This window comes from Papio anubis, chromosome 1 (genome assembly GCF_008728515.1).
Source record: "Papio anubis isolate 15944 chromosome 1, Panubis1.0, whole genome shotgun sequence".
Taxonomy (NCBI): Eukaryota; Metazoa; Chordata; class Mammalia; order Primates; family Cercopithecidae; genus Papio; species Papio anubis.
In genome coordinates, this window is record NC_044976.1 from 158727185 (window position 1) to 158751901 (window position 24717).

The 24717-nt window shown below is 42.3% G+C and overlaps 1 protein-coding gene and 1 long non-coding RNA gene across 6 annotated transcripts in view; one reads left to right on the forward strand and one right to left on the reverse strand.

Annotated features, from left to right (window-relative positions):
- LOC101007373 (alpha-1,6-mannosyl-glycoprotein 4-beta-N-acetylglucosaminyltransferase-like) overlaps window positions 1–6136 on the forward strand; it is a 22697-nt gene extending 16561 nt beyond the window's left edge. The window contains exons 4-5 of one of the 3 annotated variants that reach the window (XM_021928486.2): window positions 3730–3886; window positions 4944–6136. In XM_021928486.2, the coding sequence (XP_021784178.2) occupies window positions 3814–3886; window positions 4944–6124 (1254 nt within the window). In that variant the 5' untranslated portion in view covers window positions 3730–3813 and the 3' untranslated portion in view covers window positions 6125–6136. Of the gene's footprint in view, window positions 1–2587; window positions 3887–4943 lie in introns of those variants that run through there. The other 2 variants (XM_017950461.3, XM_031656911.1) reach the window with 2 other exon arrangements.
- Window positions 196–24640, reverse strand: LOC103878641. 3 transcript variants are annotated; one of them, XR_001896298.2, is made up of 6 exons: window positions 24557–24640; window positions 14852–15009; window positions 13930–14134; window positions 8699–8780; window positions 1478–1585; window positions 196–349 (listed from the first exon to the last, which is right to left on the reverse strand). It is a non-coding gene; the product is annotated as an uncharacterized LOC103878641 (long non-coding RNA). The 3 variants fall into 3 exon arrangements; XR_001896291.2 differs by having other exon boundaries at window positions 1478–1635; XR_001896292.2 differs by lacking the exon at window positions 8699–8780 and having other exon boundaries at window positions 1478–1635.
- Between the last annotated feature and the right edge of the window lie 77 nt (window positions 24641–24717).

Sequence of the window (24717 nt, forward strand, 5' to 3'; positions counted from 1 at the left end):
AAAGACTCATCACCTCCCTGTAGCTCTTCTTTACAATTCTCCATGAGGGCTTTCTAAGTTGTTGAAGGTGTTATTCAAAACCTGCCAATGTAATTCAAAGTGATAGAATTGCATTCTAAACAATTTCTAAAATACCGGATTAAATCAGAATAGTTAAGTTATGCTGTGGTCACAAACAACCCCAAATCTCAGTGGTTAAAGACAATAAAAGTTTATTTCTCCCCCAAATTACATGTCTCATCCAGATTTAAGGAAGGAGTGTTGACTCTGCTCCATATAGTCACTCAGGGAACTAGGCTGACAGATGCTCCACTGTGTTGCAGCTATGCCATCTGGAATGCATAGCCAACTTAGTCACCAGAGTAAGGGAAGAGAAAAAAATGGAGAATTTCATGGAGGTTTTTTACTGTCTTACCCCAGAAAGGACACATACTAATTTCCACTCATTTTTCATTGACTAGAGTTAGTATTGTGGCCTCACCTAACTGCAAGGGGGCCAGGAATAGAGGAGCAAATGGAATATTTAAAGAGAGTTTCTGTAGTTACCGCAGCTAGAAAGCTGGTGTTAACATTTCTCACCACCAAAATCTAACCTTCACTTACAAATGATGGGGGAGATGGTGAGCTGCCTGCTCCCCATTCAGAAAGAACAATGGTTGCTAGGTAGTGTCTTCTGGGAGTGTTGACCAGGCTTGGCTGTCTTATAGGAGACATTCAGTGGCTTCACCTACTCTGTGCAGTCAGAGCCCTGCCCTTCAGACACTAAGGTTGTTCTATTTTTAGTTTCAGAAAAATCCCCGCTTTCAGAGGAACTTCAAATTATATTTGTCAGTGTGTGATCCAAGAGCCAGACCAGTGGACATACTGCTCTGATTATTGTGAGAATTTTCACATGGTTAGAAACTTCCAGTTAGTTTCCATTTTCCTTGCTACCTCAATATTTGCCTTGGAAATGTGGCACATGCAATGAAGGGCTTATACTCAAATACAGATTTTTTTTTTTTTTTTTTTTTTGAGACGGAGTCTCGCTGTGTCGCCCAGGCTGGAGTGCGGTGGCGGGATCTTGGCTCACTGCAAGCTCCGCCTCCCGGGTTCACGCCATTCTCCTGCCTCAGCCTCCGAGTAGCTGGGACTACAGGCGCCCGCCACCTCGCCCGGCTAGTTTTTTGTATTTTTAGTAGAGACGGGGTTTCACCATGTTAGCCAGGATGGTCTCGATCTCCTGACCTCGTGATCCACCCGCCTCGGCCTCCCAAAGTGCTGGGATTACAGGCTTGAGCCACCGCGCCCGGCCTCAAATACAGATTTTTTACTTGACTGTGAGGTAGAAGTTCCTACAAAAATTCTACTGCCCCAACCAAACATGAGTTTGGAAGGGTAAGCCTTGAGGAATCAGTCAGCATAATGGCTGGGAGACAGGAGAGGAGAGGTTTAGCGGAGATGTGGGATTTGAAAGGATCATACTTGGGCCCTTTACCTTCTATTTTGGTTTCCTTTCCTTGGTACAACACCTCTTCTGGTTGGATCCCTACTCCAAGAGGGTTCTTCCGTTCTATTGCATGGTCCTCCTAAGACGTATCCTTGGCTTAAGCAGATGAATAAAGGCATCTTTAGTTAACTTCCTGTTCTAAAAAACTAGAAAATAAGAATACATCTGAAAACCGATGAGGAAGGTACAGATTGTAAAGAATAAATAGAATCAAGCTCCTTGGCCTTTTAAAAGGCCATTTAGATGACAATTTTTGCCGTTTTTAGATAGCAAAAATTTGGGGTGAGAGGTGTTAGTAGGCAGAAGGAGAAAGCTCAGGAAAGAATAAGCCAGTGATACCTTGAAGTAGGAACAGAAGGGGAAAGGGTAAGAAAATGGCGCTGGTGTGCTTCTCTGAGGAGGAGGTACTTAAGATCCATGTGCTGCCAACATTTCTCTGCAGAGCTACATCCAACCCCTGGCAGCATGCACCATTGCTTTGGGAAATATGTTACAGCAATTATATCCTTATTCCTCTGGAGATTCTTCCTCCATGAGAAAATCCAAAATGCTGAATGTAAACTTCTGTTGGTGAGTAGCAGAACCTGATAGCGGAACCCATTTTCAATTATTAAATAGGAAAATAGCTAAATAAAAGTCAACATTTAGGCTCCATCTATGTGAGAAACTCTAGAATCACTGTAAATGTTCTTAGAAAAGAGAAGTAAAGACAGAATAATTTTTTTTATAAACATAAATGGAAGTGAAATAATTTCGTTTTATTTTCCTTAAGAAAAGATGGCTGGGCACAGTTGCTCACGCCTATAATTCCAGCAATTTGGGAGACCAAGGTGGTCAGATCAGGAGTTTGTGTTTTTGAGACCAGTCTGGCTAATGTGGTGAAACCCCGTCTCTACTAAAAATACAAAAAATTAGCCAGGCATGGTGGTGCACACCTGTAGTCCCAGCTACTTGGGAGACTGTGGTAGGAGGATGGCTTTAGCCCAGGAGGGAGAGGTTGCAGTGAGCCAAGATCACACCAGTGCACTCCATCCTGGGCAACACAGTAAAACCCTGTCTCAAAAAAAAAAAAAAAAAAAAAAGGCAATTCACTTTCTGTAAATTGCTAACCCATGAAAGAAATAAATGAGTAATTTGTTATAACCATCAATGGTGACAGTAGAGAAGTATAGATGAAGAAAAGGGACATTTCCAGGGTAAAACAGAGTAGTACCAGACATAGGAGACAACTGAGGATTAGATGCCTGATTTGTGGTTACTAAGAGACCTGCTTGCCAGAGGGGTATGGAATAGGAGTGATAAAGACTTCCTATAGCTTTCCCTCAAAAACTCTGCAAAGGACTTCTGTATTATTGAAAAAAGCATTCAAAACCAACACTATCAGCTTGATTCACAGTTACTTTCTAAATTCCTGAATTTAAAACAGCCACTTTCCACTGTCCCCTGATATATCAGTGGGATTTGACTAGGAGCAGGGAGGAAGAAAGGGGACTCCAGGTGTGGAGAGGACAGTGCACGCCCACCTTTAAAGTACCAGGCTGACTGGCAGGACCAGCAGGCGATGAGGACCTGGGTGCTGGCCACTTCCCGACCAGAACCTAGCATGGAGATGTTATTTTTCCTATTTCTCACCTGAAGGATTGGAAATAACTTCCCTAAGTGGACAACATCTGCAAGTGAGAAGACCAAACCCCACACAGTTCCTGGCCAGGCTTCGAAATCCACATTTTTCATAAAACACCTCAGACCAGCTGGAGCTAAGCACAGGGCAGGTGTGGGGAGTGGTTCAGAAATGTGTGCATGGTCAGATCTGAGCAAAAGAAAGGACTCTAGAATTGAGGCACTGGGGCCTATGTTCCTTGAGGACAGGGCCAGGCACTGGGCACCAGCACATCTCACAGAACCTAGCCCAGGCCTAAGCCGAGGTAGACGACACTGGCCAGCCTGACAACGGTGGGGTCAGGCAAGTGCTTTCTCCACACAAGCCTTGGCCCTTCCCGCAGGCACTCCACACAAACCTAGGAGCCCCACTTCCCAACTCAGGACCCATGGCCGGTGCTGGAAAGCCCTGCATGTTCTCATGATGAGGTGGGGAGAGCGGTTCCCTGAGCCCCACACTCGGCTTCCCTGGGCACAGGAAGCTGGGGCTTGCCCAACCTGTCCTAAAAGGGATATCTGCTCCTCAATTGTCTCCAGAGAATCTGGGGGTGAACCTCAGGACTGACATATCTTATCCTCAGAAGGAAAAGGAGGACATAGCTTGGCAAATAGCTGTCAAACAAATCAACTACGAAAGTAAGAACCATCTGTGAACCTTCAAGGAGATGCAGAGAGACTCCCCTCTTCTCCAGCATGCCAGCTACCAATTCCTGGCTGGAGTCCCTCCCCAGGAAAAGAGTGAGTACCTGGGAGGGAGTGGTCTGACTGGGAGAGGATCAGACAGAGTATTTTAGCCAGAAAAGGGAAGGAGGGTCAAAAAGGTAAGTGACTAGCATGTGGCAAGGAAAGAGTGTGCTCTGAGGCAGGGCCATGCTGTGGAATTTGGTGTGTTTTCCTTCCCTCGGTCACCCTTTGAATCACCAACAGGACAGAAAGGCCATAGTGACCCCGGGAAGGAGCTGTTCCATAGTGAAGCTCAGTCACGGTAGGCCCCTAGGGAGGGGAAGACAGGAAGGGAGAGGAGCCAGAGGGAGCAGTGGGAAAAGGTATTGGGTAGAGGGCAACTTGTGGACTTTGGGTCTCAGTGCACTAGACTGCTGGACTCTTGGGTTTACATAGATTTCCAGAGATCCTCTAATCCACAGGTTGACCTGTGGTAGCTGAGATAATTGAAGGTCAAGGCCAGGCTAAGATATTTTGCCAAGTCAGCAAATTTGCCTTTGGTACCCAGCAGCCTTGCCCATGAGAGAGAGCCTTGCTCTTCACAAAGCTTCCCCAACAGCCTTCCAAAGTATTGACCCCAATACTTTGACTAAATAAAACCACATCACAATTTCTTCCCTCCCCCCGACCCCCACCAGACGGAGTCTTGCTCTATCGCCCGGGCTGGCGCAGTCTTGGCTCACTGCGAGCTCCATCTCCCAGGTTCACGTGATTCTCCTGCCTCAGCCTCCCGAGTAGCTGGGACTACAGGCACCCACCACCACACCTAGCTAATTTTTTTGTATTTTTAGTAGAGATGGGGTTTCACCATGTTAGCCAGGATGGTCTTGATCTCCTGACCTCATGATCCACCCACCTCGGCCTCCCAAAGTGCTGGGATTACAGGTGTGAGCCACCGCGCCCGGCCCACATCACAATTTCTGATCAGATATTAATCTCCCATCTGGACTACATGCCCCAGGAAAAGGAATGTGAATTGTCACTGGGATCGGCATAAGGGGAAGACCTGGGAGGAGAGTCCTAGGAATTCTTCACCAGCCTGAAGTGCTCATGTGCCTCATCTCTCCCCCAGGACTGCTGACTATGGGGATTGCCTCAATGCAGCATCTTTGTGGGAGCTACCTCTTGGACACCCTGCAGTCCGTGTTCCAAGCTTCCTCAGAACATGAGCTGGAGTATATTGTGGTGCTGGTCCACCTGTCAGGTCCTGACCCTGAATGGCTCGTCCAAACAACTGTCAATATTTCAGCTCTCTTTCCAGCACAGATTGGGGCCGGGAAGCTGCTGGTCATCCATGGTGGCTCCCCTCTCCCAGGAGATCTGAGTGACGTTAATCACTCGTCACCCTGTGAAGCCCTCTATTCCAGGCAGAAAGTAGACCATGCCCTCCTCATGAACTTTGCTAGCAACCTCTCTGATTACTTTCTATTGCTGGAAGATCATATTCATTGCATCCCCAAATTCGCTACTGCCATCTCTCCGGCATTATCAGCCTGGAAAGAACTACCTTGGGTGATCCTGGAGTTCTCCCACCTGAGCATCTCTGGGAAAGTTTTCCGTACCAGTGACCTCGCCTGCCTGACCGCTTTCTTGTTCCTCTTCCATAAGGACACTCATACTCACTTGCTTCTCTCAAAATTTGGTTTCCTGCTGGGCGAGACAGTTTCAATTAGCCTCACTCCCAGTCTCTTCCACTCTAGGGACTATAATTTTACTTCCAAGGACAGATGTTACCAAAAAGAGAAAGTAAAGGAAGAGAATCTTGGTGAGCCCAACAATCCTCCTGCCCTCATTTACACTAACATGGTAATGAAAAGCTTTCATCAGCCAAAATATGCCTATTCACTGAAGGAAAATTACTTCCAGACTAAGTATCTCATTCCAGGCCATTCATATACTGTGGTTTTCAGTCAGACTCACGAGGTGATCCAGATACAGTTTCTGACAGGCATTGGTAAGCAGGCTGGACAGGTAGAACTGGGCTATAAGCCTGTTCTGGAGGGAAAAGTGTGTGCCCGCTATACCCTGCTGGGACCACTGATAAAGGGGAAATTCAATCAGAAGGTGTACAATGAAGACTTTGTGGGGACAGTGAGATGCGTACGACTGCTGGTAACAGGCTCTCAGGAGTCCACAGGATCAACATCTGGATTAAGTCTGAGAAAGGATAGGGATCAAAGGGTCAATGTGAATTCTGGAAGGATCAGGTTTGGAGATGTACTCAACACAGATGATAAGAAATTAAAGCTTTGAATTCAGTCATGAGCGTCATGTTTATAGTCATTCCAGGGTACTCAACGTAAATGATACATCCCTATAAGAGGCAGAAAGAGAATTGGGTCCTTCTGACCCCCAAGAGCCAGAGAGATTAAAGTATACATCAAGATCTTCCCCAGTTTTCTCTCTATATGGATCTCTTACCCTAGGACCTTTCCCTGAGGTAGGTACTGCTTTATAGAGCATTGAGAATGGCCTGAACTGTGACTTGAAGGTAGAACTGGCATTTGCCTTCATGCAAGGTCCAGTCTTCCAAAATTCCAAACATTGGACCTCACCAAGAGTCCAGACATGGACTTTCAGCTGTCTGTGAATTGCTAAGAAGTAGATACAGCCTTTGCATGTTTTCATATTTACATTTTTCTACAGCAAAGATCCATAATTTTCATCAGTGTTCCATATGCCCAAACAAAAGCATAAACATTACTAAACTGGTAGATACAGTTTCTTGAGGGAAATAAGCAATTTATTACCTAAGGACATGAAACCATCCAGTTAGCATTTTTAGTTTAAGAATTGAGGGGCAAACATGGTGACTCATGCCTGTAATCCAGCACTTTGGGAGGCTGAGGCAGGCGGATTGCTTGAGCTCAGGAGTTCAAGACCAGCCTGGGCAACATGGCAAAACCCCATCTCTACAAAAAAAAAAACCACACACACACACAAATTAGCCAGGTGTGGTGGCATCTGCCTGTAGTTCCAGCTATTCAGGAGGCTGAGATGGAAGAATTGCTTGAGCCCAGGGAGGTTGAGGCTGCACTGGAGCCCTGATCATGCCACTGCACTCTAGCCTGAGCAATACAGCGAGACTCTGTCTCAAAAAAAAAAAAAAAAAGAATGGAGAGCATATATAAATTCATTCCTTCATATATTTATTCAGAGGTATTGCTTTTGTGAGTTCTTTTTGTTGGGTCTTATTTAAAAGGTAGTGAAGATTCTACAAACTTCCCTCTTAGTACTGCTTTTACTGTATCGCATAGATTTTTGGTATGTTGTATTTCCACCTTCATTTGTTTCAATAATTTTTAAAATTTTCTTCTTAACTTCTTCACTGATCCATTGGTCATCCAGGAGCAGGTTGTTTAATTTCCATGTGTTTGTGAAGTTTTTGAGGTCCTCTTTTTGTTGATTTCTAATTTTATTCCATTGTAGTCAGAAAAGATACTTGACATAATTTCTACTTTTTTGAATTTGTTCAGACTTGTTTTGTGGTCCAAGATATGGTTTATTCTAGAGAATGTTCCATGTTTTGATGAAAAAAATGTGTATCCTGCAGCAGTTAGGTGAAATGTTCTATAAATGTCAGTTAGGAGGTCTGATGTGTAGACTAACTCCAATGTTTCTTTATTAATTTTCTATCTGGACAATCTGCCCATTACTGAGAGTGAAGTGTTAAAGTCCCCTACTATTACTGTATTGTAATGTCTCTCTCCCTTTAAATCTATTAATGTTTGCTTTATATACTTAGAAGCTCCAGTGTTGGGTACACAGATATTTAAAATTGTTATATTCTCTTGCTGAACTGACCCCTATATCATTATATAGTGAGGAGGCTGAGGCACAAGAATTGCTTGAACCTGGGGGATGGAGGTTGCAGTGAGCCAAGAGCATGCCACTGCACTCCAGCCTGGGCAACAGAGTGAGAATCTGTCTCAAAAAAAAAAAAAAAAAAGGAATATGTATATATTCAATGCAATCCTAATAAAATTCCAAATGAGTTGTCATTTCCTTTATATTTGACATTTTTATTTTAAGATCTACCTGTAAAAATAAACATATGAGTGTATTCAAGAAATTTCTGAAAGAGAATGAGAGACTTATTTTACCAGATGTAAATACATCACTAACAGTACTAAATACCTACCTAATAGTGATTCTCCTATCCCTTTAGGAACACTAAACCATGTGAAATTGTTATTTTGCATGTCGTGTTAGGGGTCATGAATTCTTTTTTCAAATGGATATCAAATTTGCCAGCAGCATTGATTGAAGATTGTCCTTTCCCAACTATACTACAGTGTTACCTTTGTCACAAATCAGGTGACTACATATGTATGAGTCTCTTTCTGGACTTTCTGCTCTCTTCCATGGGTCTACTTCTTTATCTTTACGCCAGTTTCACACTGTCTGAATTATTACGGCTTTATGTTAGATCTTCATAACTTGGCATTTTGCATTTTCCTATCAGTTTTAGAATCAGATTGTCAATTTCCACAAAAAAATTCCTGGAATTTTGATTGGTACTGTATTGCAGGAATCTATAAATCAATTTATAAAGAATTTATATCTTTATAATCTTAGTTTTCCAATCTGTGAAAATCCATTTCTTTATAGCTTTTCATTTCTTTCAATAATAATGTCTTAATGTTTTCAGTTTCGCTTGCATACCTTTGTTAGATTTATTGTTAGGATTGATTGCATTATAAATGGTACCATACGGAAATTCTATTTTCTAATTATTTGTATTTAGAATTAGAATTCAAAGAAAGAGAAAAAACCAAAAAAGTGTATTTAGTATATAGAAAATACAACTGATATTTGTATATTTACCTTGTATTCAGTGGCCTTGCTAAATTCACATATTAATAATTTGTGGATTCTTTGGGATCTTCTTTGCATACAGTCATGTCATCTGCAAATAATTACAATTTAATTTATTTATTTCCAAATCATACTCCTTTTCTAAATTGTTTTTGTTGGCTTAGTGAACTGGCTAGGACTCACAGTAAAATGTTGAATAGAAATTGTGATGGTGGCCCAGGTGTGGTGGCTCACACATGTAATCCCAGCACTTTGGGAGGCTGAGGCGGGTGGATCACTTGAGGTCAGGAGTTCGAAACCAGCCTGGCCAACACGGTGAAACCCCATCTCTACTAAAAATACAAAAATAACCCAGGCATGGTGGCAGGTGCCTGTATCACAGCTACCCTGGAGGCTGAGACAGGAGAATCACTTGAACCCAGGAGGCAGAGGTTGCAGTGGTGGTAATAGCACCACTGCACTCCAGCCTGGGCAACAGAGTGAGACTCCATATCAAAAACAACAACAGGAAAAGAAATTGTGATGGTGGTATCCTTGTTCATTTCTATTCTCAGGGGTTAGGGGAACTTTCAGTGATTCATCATTAAGTATTTTAGGGGAGAATAGATACTTTAATCAGATTAAGGAAGTTTCTCTTTTATTCTTTGTTTGCTAAGAGTTTGATTTTTTTTGTTTTTGTTTTTGTTTTTGTTTTGAGACGGAGTCTCCTCGCTCTGTCGCCCAGGCTGGAGTGCAGTGGCGTGATCTCGGCTCACTGCAAGCTCGACCTCCCGGGTTCACGCCATTCTCCTGCCTCAGCCTCCCAAGTAGCTGAGACTACAGGCGCCTGCCACCACGCCCGGCTAATTTTTTTTTTTTTTTTTTTTTTTTTGAGACGGAGTCTCAGCTCTGCCTACCCAGGCTGGAGTACAGTGGCTGGATCTCTTGGCCTACCAAAAAGCTCTGTCTCCTAGGTTTGTGCCATTCCTCCTGCCTCAGCCTCCTGAGTGGCTGATTCATAGGCTCTCATTTCACCTCAGCCTCAAGCTAGTTTTTTTGCATTTTAGAGACAGGGTTTCACCATGTTAGCCAGGATGGTCTCGATCTCCTGACCTTGTGATCCACCCACCTTGGCCTCCCAAAGTGCTGGGATTACAGGAGTGAGCCACAGCGCCCAGCCAGTTTTGTTTTGTTTTGTTTTAGATGGATGAATATTGAATTTTATTCAGTCATTTTTCTTCATCTATCAAGATGATAATTCCTGGAAAATTTTTCATTTACATATGATATATTATGCTTTTTATAGATTGCTGGACTCATTTTACTAATATTAATTCAGGATTTTTGCACCTATATTTCTATTACAGATTGGGCTGTAATTTTTTTCTTATAAAGTCCTTTCTTATAAAGTCTTATAAAGTCCAGGTTTTGGTATTAAGGTTATGTTGGCTTCATGAAAATCAATTGGGAAGTATTCCTTCCTCTACTTTTTAAAATAATTTAAAGTTAGTGTTATTTCTTTCTTAAGCATTTAGAAAAATTCATTCATGAAGCTATTTGGGCCTATACTTTCTTATGTGTGGGAAATTAGTTAATCATGAAATCAATTCTTCAATAGATACAAAACTAATCAGATTTTCTACTTCTTCATGTGTTCATTTTTGTAAGTTGTTTTTTAAGGATTTTGTCCATTTCATTTAAGACATTACCAAATTATGATTTATTCTCTTGCCACATTTTTTTTCTTTTTTTTTTTGAGATGGAGTCTTGCTGTGTCGCCCAGGCTAGAGTGCAGTGGCATGATCTCAGTTCACTGTAATCTCCGCCTCCTGGGTTCAAACAATTATCCTGCCTCAGCCTCGTGAGTAGCTGGGACTACAGGTGCCCACCACCACACCCGGCTAATTTTTTGTATTTTTAGTAGAGATGGTGTTTCACCGTGTTAGCCAGGATGGTCTCAATCTCCTGACCTCGTGATCCACCCACCTCGGCCTCCCAAAGTGCTGGGATTACAGGCATGAGCCACCGCGCCCAGTCACTGAACTGACTTCTTAAGTAAACTCGGGCAAGGGTGACACAGTGGTGAGAGCCAACAAGACTTCTAACAGCATAACCCATACTGCATTCCTATCCTTGTATGCCCATGAAATCTGCGGGTTACATGTGTTATTTCCTTGGAGCTTCCCTGAAATGCTATTAGAATTAATTGCAGCTGGAGTGGAGAGGAGGGACATCAAGTCTGTTACCAAAAGAGATGTATAGCATACACATAACCACTAGAGGACCCACGAGTCTAAAAGCACATCAATGTTTTGTCCACGGTAATGTTTTTGCTTTCTTCTGAGGAATTATGCCTGTCCTTTCTCTAGCAAATGGGAGTTTCTATCCAGATCACAATGATTGAGAAATGTCATCTTACCCAAAATTTATTCAACAAATATTTATTGAACACTCACTATGCTCCAGATCATGTTCCAGGTGCCATGCACAGTGATGAACAAGCCAGACAATATCCCTGATTAACTAATGAAGGGATACATCATACCAGATGCTAGGTCCACACTTACTCTTCTCTACTGTACTCTCTGCCCCAGAAGACAGTGTGGCCTACATCTACAGGACCCCTTGCCCTCTGGCTTCTGGTTGGGTTTGGCTAATACGAGCCTGGCATGAGATTAGAGGGAGGAAGAGGGTGAGGTTTGGATATTTATTATGGATCCTTCCCTGCAGGACCTCCTCTTTTCTGGCCATGCCCTTCCACCAAAAGCTGCAGCCCCTTCAAGGCAGCCCTCTCTGCAAAACTTTCTCTGTTTAATTCTAGTAACTTCTCCTTTCCTTCCTCCTTTGGGGCTGAGGGGTAGTGGCAATTCTGTTACTAGCCCCCAGTTTCTCCCCACTACCTTCATCTGTGTAAATAGTCCTGTTATTAAACCTTTATCTAATAACCATCTCACTAAATCTGCACTAATATGGTAGCTATATGCAGCTATTGAGCACTTGAAATGAAGCTAGATGAAATTAAGATGTGTTATATGTCTAAAATGCACAGCTGAAAGATTTAATATGAAAAAGAACAAACATATTTCATTAATAATGTTTTATATTGATTACATATTGAAATCATATTTTGAATCTATTGGATTAATTAAATGTATTATTAAAATTAATTTTATCTCATTATTTTATCTGGCTATTAGAAATATATATATATATATATATTTTTTTTTTTTTTTTTTTTTTTTTTGAGACGGAGTCTCACTCTGCTGCCCAGGCTAGAGTGCAGTGGCCGGATCTCAGCTCACTGCAAGCTCCGCCTCCCGGGTTTACGCCATTCTCCTGCCTCAGCCTCCCGAGTAGCTGGGACTACAGGCGCCCGCCACGGCGCCCGGCTAGTTTTTTGTATTTTTTTAGTAGAGACGGGGTTTCACCGTGTTAGCCAGGATGGTCTCGATCTCCCGACCTCGTGATCCGCCCGTCTTGGCCTCCCAAAGTGCTGGGATTACAGGCTTGAGCCACCGCGCCCGGCCCTAGAAATATTTTTAATTACCTAAGCGGCAAAAAGCATTCGTGGCTCACGTATTTCTATTGGACAGTACTGGACTAAACTGTAGTTGCTAGCAGCGGTGGCTCCAGGAAACTAGTTCTCAGATCAGGATTCTGGAACTAAATTTACTCAGTTCATCATGAGAATAACTTTCTTAATGATGGGGAGTGGAGCATGGATAATCTTGGCAAATGGCAGCATCATGATTACTCAAATTATCTTCAGTGGTAAGTAGCACTAGATGAAGTTCAGGTGGCTGGGTATGGTGGCTCATGCCTATAATTCCAGCACTTTGGGAGGCTGAGGCAGGAGGATTGCTTGAGGCCAGGAGTTTGAGACCAGCCTGGGTAACACAGTGAGATCCTGTCTCTACCAAAAAAAAAAAAAAAATTTAATTAATCAAGTGTAGTGGCACACACCTGTAGTCCCAGCTCCTTGAGAGGCTGAGGTAGAAGGACTGCTTGAGTCCAGGAGTTCGAAGCTGCAATGAGCCATGATCATACCACTACTCTCTAGCCTGGGCAACAGAGCAATAACCTGTCTCAAAAAAAAAAAAAGATTCAGGTGGAGGGTGAGGCCATAGGAATCAAGGGGCTGTGGCCTTTAGTCTCTATGGAAACAATAGCAATTACAAAGATTATAGGCCGGGCGCGGTGGCTCATGCCTGTAATCCCAGCACTTTGGGAGGCTGAGGCGGGCGGATCACAAGGTCAGGAGATCAAGACCATCCTGGCTAACACGGTGAAACCCTGTCTTTACTAAAAATACAAAAACATTAGCCGGGTGTGGTGGCGGGCACCTGTAGTCCCAGCTACTCGGGAGGCTGAGGCAGGAGAATGGCATGAACCCGAGAGGCAGAGCTTGCAGTGAGCCAAGATCGCTCCACTGCACTCCAGCCTGGGCCACAGAGCGAGACTCCGTCTAAAAAAAAAATGGCAATTTTGAAGGAGTCCTGAAGTCACAGGGCACTTATGACTGAAAACCAGATCCAGGGACTATCTACAAGGCTTGCCAAGTTGGCAGTGCCAAGGAAATGATCAACCCTCTCTCAATCTAAGATAAGTGCACTGGTGAGGAAGGAGGGGACCCTGAGACTTAAGATGGGAACATTCTGGCAGACATGGATGAGATTTAAACCTCCAAATTCCTCTAAGCCTCACTTTCTAGAATAAGCAGTCTACCCCTATATAAAGAAACCAGTCCTCTTCTGCACATCTCATTGTCTCTAGGCCCATAAGGCCACATGGTACAAGGCCTGCTCCAGAAGGAAATGGCCTATAAACTCAAAGAATTAAGATCCCTCACCAATCTGTATTGGCAGGAGCCCAGACAGCAGATATGGGAGTGGACTCTAAGGGAGAAGGAATGTAAGGCTCTATCCAGCTGAATTCATTGACATAGATACATTAACCTGGAATTCAAGATTAAATGTACTCATCTGAGCATTAGAGAGCCAACATATTAATAATGCCTACATTGATGGTCTACAACTAATGGAGGTGTTCACAGAAGCCTGGATTTGACGATGGTTTATAGTTAATGAGATCAGAATACTTGAGTTTACTAGGCATGCCATAGAAAACAGAGTCTAAAGGCTCAGGGATATAGGGAATGCTGGAACCATGCTTCCAAGGAGGGTCCAGAGGACCCCTTCACCAAGACATTTACAGATATTTTGGTGTGGGGACACTCGCATCATTGAAGAGCTCTGTGATACCTGTTGTCTGCAAACTGGAGATGACAATAAAAATGCCCAGTGGAATTGGGTTCTTTGACCTCACTGAGAATAATGGGATCTTGGAGTGTAGAGACCAAGTAATAGCATTTAACCACTAGGTGAGCTCCTTTACTATAGTAAGCCAGAGAATCAGAGTGCTTTGATGCACAGGGATCTGTAGCAGTGACTAACTGATCCACAGGCTCTAGAAAAGAAAGAAAGGAGACAAAACAGTTAGGTCATTTACTGAGAGGCTGTTGACACACGCAGAAAAATTTTAGGCCTGCTAAACACATACTTGAGTTGCAGAAGTGAGAATTCATAGCATTTTACTCAGTTCCCTGAGCCAGCTCAGGGAGCCCCTTCACTGAAACAGAGGCCAGATCTTTTTGAGGAAGGACCTACAATTTGACTAATAAGAGTATACCAAGAATCTTCCCAAGCCTTCCCTCCAAAACCTGCAGCAATTTACCAGGATGACTATGAACCAGAGAAAGAGAAATATGCAGACTTTTTATGAATTCTTGGATATTGGCTCTGAAGTAACATTAATTCTGGACACCCAAACTGCCACCATCATCCATGGGTCAAAGAGGAGGTTTAAGAAAGTCAGGTAACAGCGTCTTTTCCCTTGCCCATCTCACAGCCTATCCATCACAGCCTAAAACACATATTTCATTGTCCCCTCTCCCGAAAAATCCCAGATTGTACAGAAGAAATAAATATACTTAGAACTGGCAGAGATAAACACCACATTGATTCCCTGACCCATGGTGGAAGGGCTATTACAGAATAAACCGACTCTCACCAAAACAGTAAACCAAAAGCAATGCCAGGGGGAAATGTAGAGATTGGGAACATCATCAAAAGAATCAATAGGTGCAATTGTGTGATTCCCACCATAATTCCCCATTGAACTCACCCATTTTGCTAGTGCAGATGCCAGACAGATCCTAAATATTGATGTCAATTGTGGCAAATGTAGTCAGTTTTGAGTTGCAAATCTTTACTGGAGTAGATCAGTGAAGCCCCTGGCACCTAAATTCAGCTACTAATCTGGCAAATGCCTTCTTTTCATTCCTACCATAAGGAGAATCAAAAACAGTATGTATTTAGAAGGTAGGAAGTAGTGTACTTTAACACCTTGGCCCAGAGCTATTTCACTTCTCCTGTTTTCTGTCACAATAGTTTTCAGGGACCTTGATTGTCCTGATGTTGCACAGAATGTCACACTAACCCACTAAATTGATGACATTATGTTCACTGGACCTGTGATCAGGAAGTAGTAGTGACTACTCTAGATTCCTTGGTCAGATATGTGGACACCAAAAGTTAGGAGGTAGACTTCCTGAAAATTCAGGAGCCTGATACACCATGAAGTTTCTAGGGTTCCAGCAGTATAGGGCGTATTGGGCTATTCCCTCTAAAGTTAGACATGTTTCCTTGCTTTGCATCTTGTACCATTCACCATGAAGAGACACCCAATGCTTGGTGAAAATTATTGGATTTCAGAGGCAACATACTCAACTTCTGGGCATGCTGCTACAATCCATTTGCCAAGTAACACATTAGGATGATAGTTCTGAGTCAGACCTGGAGCAAGAAAAATCTTTACAGAAGGTCAAGGTTGTGGAGCAAACTATCCTGCCACTTGAGCCTTGTGATCTAGCAGAACCCATGCAAATGTGATTGGGAGACACATACACTGTCAGAGATGCCCCAGAGATTTTGATTTACTTCATCTAGTCTAACCTACTGTTATCATTCAGAGTTCTCCAGAGAGACAAAACCAGTAGGATAGATGGATAGATGATTGATTGATTGATGATGATGATAGAGATAGATGATAGATAGATGATTGATAGATAGATAGATAGATAGATAGATAGATAGATAGATAGATAGATAGAAGTTTTATTATGGGAATTGGCTCAAATGATTACAATTATGGAGGCTGAGAAGTCCCTAGATAGGCTGTCTACAAGCTGGAGAACACCAGAAGCCAGTAACATGGCTCAATCCAAGTTCAAAAACCTCAGAACCAGGTGTAAGCCAATGATGTAACTCTCTTTCTCAGGCCAAATGCCTGAGAACTCGGAGTTGGAGGGTGTGGAGCAGGGGTTGGGGAAACGCTGGTGCTCGTCCTGGAGTCCAAAGGCCAGAGAACCTGGAGTTCTGATGTTCAACAGCAGGAGAAGAATGGCTTTCCAGCTTCAGAAGAAGAGCGGGAATTATCTTTTCTTCTGTCTTTTTATATCCAAGCCCTCAGCAATTGGATAGGCACCCCTTGCATTGAGGGTGGATCTTCCTTACTGCCAGCTGATTCAAACATCAATCTCTTCCAGAAACACCCTTGCAGGAATACCCAGAAATAATGCCTTACCAGCTCTTTGTATATTCCTAATCCAGTCAAGTAGACACTTAAAATTAACCATCACAGACCAGGTGTGGTGGCTCACGCCTGTAATCCCAGCACTTTGGGAAGCCGAGGCGGGCGGATCACAAGGTCAGGAGATTGAGACCATCCTGGCTAACATGGTGAAACCCCGTCTCTACTAAAAAATACAAAAAAATAAGCCGGGCGTGGTGGTGGGCGCCTGTAGTCCCAGCTACTCGGGAGGCTGAGGCAGGAGAATGGCGTGAACCCAGGAGGCGGAGCTTGCAGTGAGCTGAGATCTTGCCACTGCACTCCAGCCTGAGCGACAGAGCGAGACTCCGTCTCAAAAAAAAAAAAAAAAAAAAAAATTAACCATCACAGCTACCCACATCCAATCTATCAGTACTATTGGTGAAATCCATTTCCAAAAGATATCACAAACCCAGCTGTTTTTCTCTTGTTTCTATTAAAACTGCATAACCACCATCATCTTCTACTTGGCTTCTATAACCACTTGACTCTTTTCCTCCTCCTTCTCCTTCCCCACTTCCTGTCTTTTTACACTGAAGCCTGAGCTATCGCTTAGAAATTTTTTTTTTTTTTTTTTTTTTTTGAGACGGAGTCTCGCTCTGTCGCCCAGGCTGGAGTGCAGTGGCAAGATCTCGGCTCACTGCAAGCTCCGCCTCCCGGGTTCACGCCATTCTCCGGCCTCAGCCTCCCGAGTAGCTGGGACTACAGGCGCCCGCCACCTCGCCCGGCTAGTTTTTTGTGTTTTTTAGTAGAGACGGGGTTTCGCCGTGTTAGCCAGGATGGTCTCGATCTCCTGACCTCGTGATCCGCCCATCTCGGCCTCTCAAAGTGCTGGGATTACAGGCTTGAGCCACCGCGCCCGGCCAGAAATATTTTTTAAATGTCATATTATTCCCTTGCTTAAAGCCCTTTAGCATCTTCCGATTGCATTCAAGCCCAAGTTCCTTACCAAGATTAAGGCCCAATGCCAGTGGTTTCCAAGCTTGGCTGCATTTTAGATTTCCATCACCAGCAGATCTGCATGAGGTGATGGAAACAAAAATACCCTGACTTGGTCAGCATACAACACATAAATGTATCAAAACATTAAACTATACCTTATAAATATGTAATTTTTAAAAATAGCTAATAATAGCTAAAACATATATGCTGCCTACTATGGGCCAGGCACTCTATTATATATAGATAGAGAGAAAGAGAGACAGAGAGGGAGAGACAGTCAGCCCATCATATCTGTGGATTCCACATCCATGGATTCAACTGACCACAGATCAAAAATATTTGAAAAATAAAAATTCCACAAAATTCCAAAAAGCAAAATTTACCGCATGCCAAGTTCTATGTTGAATCTATATGGATGAAGTGATGTGTAGGCATTGTATTGGGTATTATAAGTAATTGAGAGATTAAAGTATACAGGAGGATATGCATAGCATATAAACAAGGATGTATTATTCTATGCTATTTTATATAAGGGACTTGAGCATCTGTGGATTTTGGTATCCACAGGGGGTTCTGGAAAAAATCCTCCACAGATATCAAGAGATAATTGTGTGTGTGTGTATACATACACATATGTATGCAACATACACCATACTATATATGGTGGTTATATATACTATACCTAGTATAGATAAGTATATATACACTATACTCTATAAAATATATATTACATATAGTATAGACTAGATATGTATGTGTTGTATATACATATATACACCTACACTCACTATATGCTACTACTTGACTATACTACATATAGTTTATATTATATATAGCATATTACATAGACTGAGAGAATACAATGTATATGTGGTATTTATATATATCTCTCTCACATCAAACTCAATGAGATAGGTATTATTATTATCCCCATTTTACAAATGTTCCATTTCCAGATCTCATACATGTCCATCTGACTGTGGAAACCTATATCTAAATCATATGAGAACTTTAGCTGCTAAGGAATTTGAAAATGCAGGTTTTAGTTTTCCAGTCTCTGCAAACAGGGAGGCACCTTAGGAAAAGTTGAAATGGATGTTGAGCAAGCAAACCCACAATATTTGAAGCGTGTGAATGCGGGGTTTTTTACTTCCTCCACCCTAGCTAATGCACTCTCCTGGTTACATGATCACATTATAGACATCCCTTGGTATCCCCAAGGAATTGGTTCCCGGACACCCAAAGAATATCAAAATCTGCAGATGCTATAGTCCCTGATATAAAATGGCATAGTATTTGTGTATAACTACATACATCCTCCTGTATAGTTGAAATCATTTCTGGAATACTTATAATACCTAATACAATTGTAAATGCTATATAAATAGTTGTTATATGCTGTATTTTTTAATTTGTATTTTTTATTGTTGTTTTATTTTATTTTTTCTTTTCTGAATATTTTTGATCTGTGGTTGGTTGAAATCCAAGGATGCAGAACTAAAGTGTTAATTGAATGCAGACACCAGGAGACAGCAAATTCCCGGCCATGTGCAGTAAGAGACAAAATGGCAGAATATGACATTCCAGGGGTGCACCACCAGAAAAGGAGAGAAAGCCTCGGATGGGCATGCACACAACTTCCTAAACACACTGCATGAGCTCACTTCCCAAGGGTAAGGAGGGCATTATTCATGCAGGCTTTCCAGCCTAAGGCAAGAATCATGGGAAAGGGGTGCAAGGCACCAGAAGGAGGCCAGCCTCTAAAGTCCTAGGATCCAGGTTAAACGCTGCACTTGACCTTCTCAGTGCCCACTTGGGTCTTTTCCAAATGTACTTTCCTTTCTTTCCTGCTCTAAAGCTTTTTAATAAACTTCCACTCCTCTGCAACTTGCCTCAGCCTCTTTTTCTGACTTCTGCCCCTCAGTCGAATTCTTGAAGTTGCTGCACACCCTTATAGATTCACCGCTGGTAACTTGTATCCCTTCCACTGGTAACATTCACACAGATGATTTGTGTAAATCCTGTCTGTGGTATTTGGAATGGAGAGGGTGTGTGATGTTAAGTTGTGTGATGTTGTTGACACACCAACATGAATGCTAGGGGAAGGGGATCCCAGGGAGAATGCTCAACATCAATTCATCCCACAGAAATCTGACTCAGAAGCACCTGGGCAGGTGTCTACTCAGAGAAGTAGTAGGGTTACTGAATACAAGAAGATATTTTAGGAGAAATAGCAGTCCCAGGACAGCCAGATAATTTTATTTCTTTTTTTTTTTTTCTAGGACTTTAGAGTTCTTTTTAAAATAGAGACATGATTCATGCATCATAAGAGCAATCCCTTAAAAGTACAATTCAGTGGGGTTTTTTTTTCACATATTCACAAAGTTGTGCAACGATCACCAGTATCTAATTCCAGAACATTTTAATCACACCAAAAAGGAACCCTAGACCAATGATCAAACTCTCCCCTTTCCCCATTTCCCAAGCCCCTAGCAACCACTACTCTACTTTCCATCTTGGTAGATTTGCTATTCTGGACATTTCATATCAATGGAATGGTACACTGTTTGGCCTTTAGTGTTTGGCATTCACCCAGCATCATGTTTTCAAGGTTAATACCTGTTGTAGTAAGGGTCAACACTTCCTTTTTGTGGCTGAATAATATTGCATTGTATGGAATCACACTTTCTTTATCCATTTATCAATTGATATACATTTAGGTTGTTTTCAGTTTGGGCTCTTTTAAATAATACTGCTATGAACATAAATGTACAAAGTTTTTCATGAACATATATGTTCCTTTCTCTTGGGTATATACCTAGGAGTACAATTGCTGGGTCATATGTTAACTTTTTGTTTAACTTTTGAAGAACTTCCAAACTGTTTTCCACAGGGGCTACATCATTTTACATTTCCACCAGCAATGTATGAGGGTTGCAATTTCTCTACATCCTCACCAACATTGTTTTTTTGTTTGTTTGTTTGTTTGTTTGGGGTTTTTGTTTGTTTTTTTTTTTTACAAATTTTTTACACTTTTCTACCAAGAAGGTACATTCATTAAAAATAGGCAGCATGAATCCCATTCACAACAGCCGCAAAAAGCATAAAATATGTAGGAATACAACTAGCCAGGGAGGTGAACCATCTTTACAATGAAAATTACAAAACAGTGCTCAAAGAAATCAGAGATTACACAAACAAATGGAAAACTATTCCATGCTCATAAACAGGAGGAATCAATATTGTTAAAATGGCATACTGCCCAAAGCAAATTACAGATTCAATGCTATTCCTATCAAACTACCAATGACATTCTTCACAGAGTTAGAAAAACACTATTTCAAAATTCACATGGAGCCAAAAAAGAAGTGGAATAGCCAAAGCAATTCTAACCAAAAAGAAGAAGCTGGAGGCATCACGTTACCAAACTATACAAGGCTACCATATCCAAAACAGCATGGTACTGGTACAAAAACAGACACATAAACCAATGGAACAGAGTAGAGAGCCAAGAAATAGTGCTGCATGCCTGCAACCATCTGATTTTCCACAAAGTTGACAAAAACGAGCAATAGGAAAAGGACACCCTATTCAATAAATGGTGTGGGGATAACTGGCTGACCATATGCAGAAGACTGAAACTGGACCCCTTCCTTTCACCATATGCAAAAACAAACTCAAGATGGATTAAAGACTTAAATGGAAAATCTAAAATTACAAAAGCACTGGAAGATAACCTAGGTAATATCATTCTGGACATAAGACCTGGCAAAGATTTCACGATGAAGATGCCAAAGGCCATTGCAACAAAAACAAAAATTGACAAATGGGACCAAATTAAACTAAAGAGCTTCTGCACAGTAAAAGAAACTATCAACAGAGTAAACAGACAACCTACAGAAGGGAAGAAAATATTTGCAAACTACACGTCCAACAAAGGTCTAATATTCAGAATCTATAAGGAACTTAAATAAATCAACAAGCAAAAAGCAACCCCATTAAAAAGTAAGCAAAGGACATGGACGCTTTTCAGAAGAAGGCATACACATGGCCAAGAAGCATATGAAAAAATGCTCACCATCACTTAATCATCAGAGTCAAATCAAAACCACAATGAGATACCATCTCACACCAGTCAGAATGTCTACTATTAAAAAGTCAGAAATTAACATTCTGGTGAGTTTGCAAAGCAAAAGGAACACTTATACACTGTTGGTGGAAGTGTTAATTAGTTAGGGAGTGTTAAGCCACTATGGAAAGCAGTTTGGCAATTTCTCAAAAAACTCAAAGCAGAATTATTGTTTGACCCAGTAATCCCATTATTGGGTTTTGCACACATATGTTCATGGCAGCACTATTCAGAACAGCAAAGACATGGAATAAACCTAAATGCCTATCAATGTTGTACTAGATAAAGAAAATGTGGCACATGTACCCCATGGAACATTTTGCAGACATAAAAGAAGAACAAGATTGTGTCCTCTGTAAGAACATGGATGGAGCTGGCAGCCATTTTCCTAAGGGAACTAACCCGGAAACAGAAAATGAAATACCACATGTTCTCACTTACAAGTGGGAGCTAAACATTGAGAACATATGGACACAAAGAAGGGAGCAACAGACACCTGGGCCTACTTGAGGGTAGAGGGAGGGAGGAGGGTGAGGATGGAAAAACTACCTATTAGATACTATGCTTATTACCTGGGTGGCAAAATAATCTGTACACCAAATCCCCATGACAGGCAATTTACCTCCATAGCAAACCTGCACGTGTACCCCAAACCTAAAATAAAAGTTTTTAAAAATTGGCAGCATAGCCAAGCATGGTGACTCAGGCCTCTAATTCCAACACTTTGGGAGGCTGAGGCGGAAGGACTGCTTGAATCCAAGAGTTTGATACCAACCTGGGGAACATAGTGAGATTTGGTCGCTTAAAAAAAATAAATAAATAAAAAGTAGCCATGTGCATCTGTAGTCCCAGCTGCTCAGGAGGCTGACATGGAAGGATTTGCTTGAGCCCGGAGGTCAAGGCTGCAGTGAGCCCTGATAACACCACGGCACTCCAGCCTGGGCAACATAGCGAGACTTTATCTCAAAAAAAAAATTTTTTTTTTAAGGCACCACAGGTGATTATTCTCTTCTGCGTCTTCAAACTCCTGACAGTACTTGTCTATGAAATCTCTGTAATACCTAGAATTCTTTATCCACGATAATGTCCTTTAAATACCCAACCTCTGAATCCAAATCTGCACCAGGGGCTGTACAGATGCAAGAAGTGGACAGGCTCCTCCGGGGCTACCATCGCACCACCGTCGTTGCCACATCCACCCTGCCTCCTACCCTGCCCGCGGCTGGGCCCAGTCTTGCTCTGAGACGGAGACCCCAATCCGCAGGGAGGGTGCGTCAAAGGGTAGGTCTCCGCGGGCACCCTCCGAGGAACAGCGCCCCAGCCTCTGCCACCTGCACCGCGGCAGCCTCGCGCCCCGCGGGACGCAGCCTCCGGCGGCTGAGGCTGTGCCAGGCGCTCTCTACATCATTCTTTTAAGGAGTGTTCCCTGGCGACCAGGAGAAGCAGCAGAAGAATAGGAAGGAGATAAAGATCAAGAAGAAGAAGACGGAGGATGGAAAATATGGAACCAAAGAAGAAGAGGGAAAGGGGAGAGAGAAACTGAAACATATTCTGGGCATGTGACTTTATTAAAGCAACATCATTACCAAGAAAAAAAAATTAATTCTTCTTTCAGATCTAGTTCTTTTGAAAGAACTTGTCTTACAAGTGCATACTGCAATTCTGGACTTATAAAAATTATCGCATTATATTGCCATCATTTTTTCCTTAGATAGCGGCTAATGGTATGTGCTTTCCAGAGCAGTCTTGGAATGGTGGGTGGGGTGCGAGGAATAGCGCTGGGAAAGACAGACTTAGGATATTAATTATTAAGGACAATAAGGAAGACAACAGATAAAGAGGAGTGGTGGAAATTTTTAGGGGAAAAGGACAGCATGTCTGGAATAAGTGAGAATTAGAAATTGCCCAAGAAAACTGAAAATGGTCCACTTGTGGAGACAGATTTACTTCTTCCCTGAACTCCCCGAGAAATCACCACACTTGAGAAGTTTTGTTGCTCAAATGACACTGTTGGAGAGCTTCTGAGTCACCTGACCTCTGTTGCCATAAAGTCAGATTTGCATCCATCCTTCTCATTTTTATTTGTGAAAGGAAAATAAATCTTGGGACTCCAAACTCACTAAACCAAAGAGAAAAGTCAAGCCTGGGAACTGAAGCGTGCAAACCTGCCTCCCGTTTTTGTTCCTGAGTAAAATGGCAACAGAAATGAAAAGCCACATACCTCCCCCACGTTTTGCCCACTTGTGAGTCCCAAGATCTTTACCCTAAAAAGCTTCCTTTAAAAGTTCACCATGGCAATGTAAATTGATGGCTTATTTTCACAGGTGCTGGGTAGAGGGGGACATAGGACATAACTCAAAGTCATCCCTCTGCCCACCTGAGACAAATCCATATCTGATTGTTTCCTCTGCCTATTGTCTACGCTATCTTATGTAAAAATACAGATTCACTTGGCCAAAGGCATGAATGACTATTTTCCCCTATCCCCCTCACATGAAAATTGTGTATTTCTCTATATCCTGCCCTTTCCCCTTTAAATATTGAAGCCCTCAAAATTATCTTTGGTGAAAAGCATAGACCTGTCTCCCAGGCACGTGTCCTTAACTTTGGGTACATAAACCTCCTAAAATGACTGAGACTTGCCTAGGTCATTTTCCTTGATTGACAGATTCAAGATGTTCACCAGATATTAAGAAGAAGTCATTGCTTTGAGTCATTTTTACTCTTTTTTCTTGTAATTGATTTAATGTTTTAATCGAACATGTATTATATTCATAATTGAGAAAAATATCAATAAAACTATTTTTTTTTGTTTTTGTTTCTGTTTTTTGAGACAGAGTCTCACTCTGTTGCCCAAGCTGGAGTGCAGTGGCATGATCTCAGCTCACTGCAGCCTCTGCCTCCCAGTTTCAAGTGATTCTCCTGCCTCATCCTCCCAAGTAGCTGGGATTACAGGTGTGCGCCACCACACCCAGCTAATTTTTGTATTTTTAGTAGAGACGGGATTTTCTCATGTTGGCAGGTTAATTTCTAACTCCTGTCCTCAAGTCATCCGCCAGCCTCGGCCTCCCAAAGTGCTGGGATTACAGGTGTGAGCCATCGTGACCTGCCAAAACTATTTTTATTTGGAGAAAAATGTGACCACTTACAGTCCACAACCCTAGATCCAGTTCAGAATCATAGGAAGCTGATATTAGATCTTCCTCACCATCTCCTTCCACAATGAGCTGGTGCTGGCTGTGAGACTGGGTGTTGGTAATCAGCCCCCATTCAGGGAGAACAATGGTTGTCATGGGAGGGGGTGTCATCT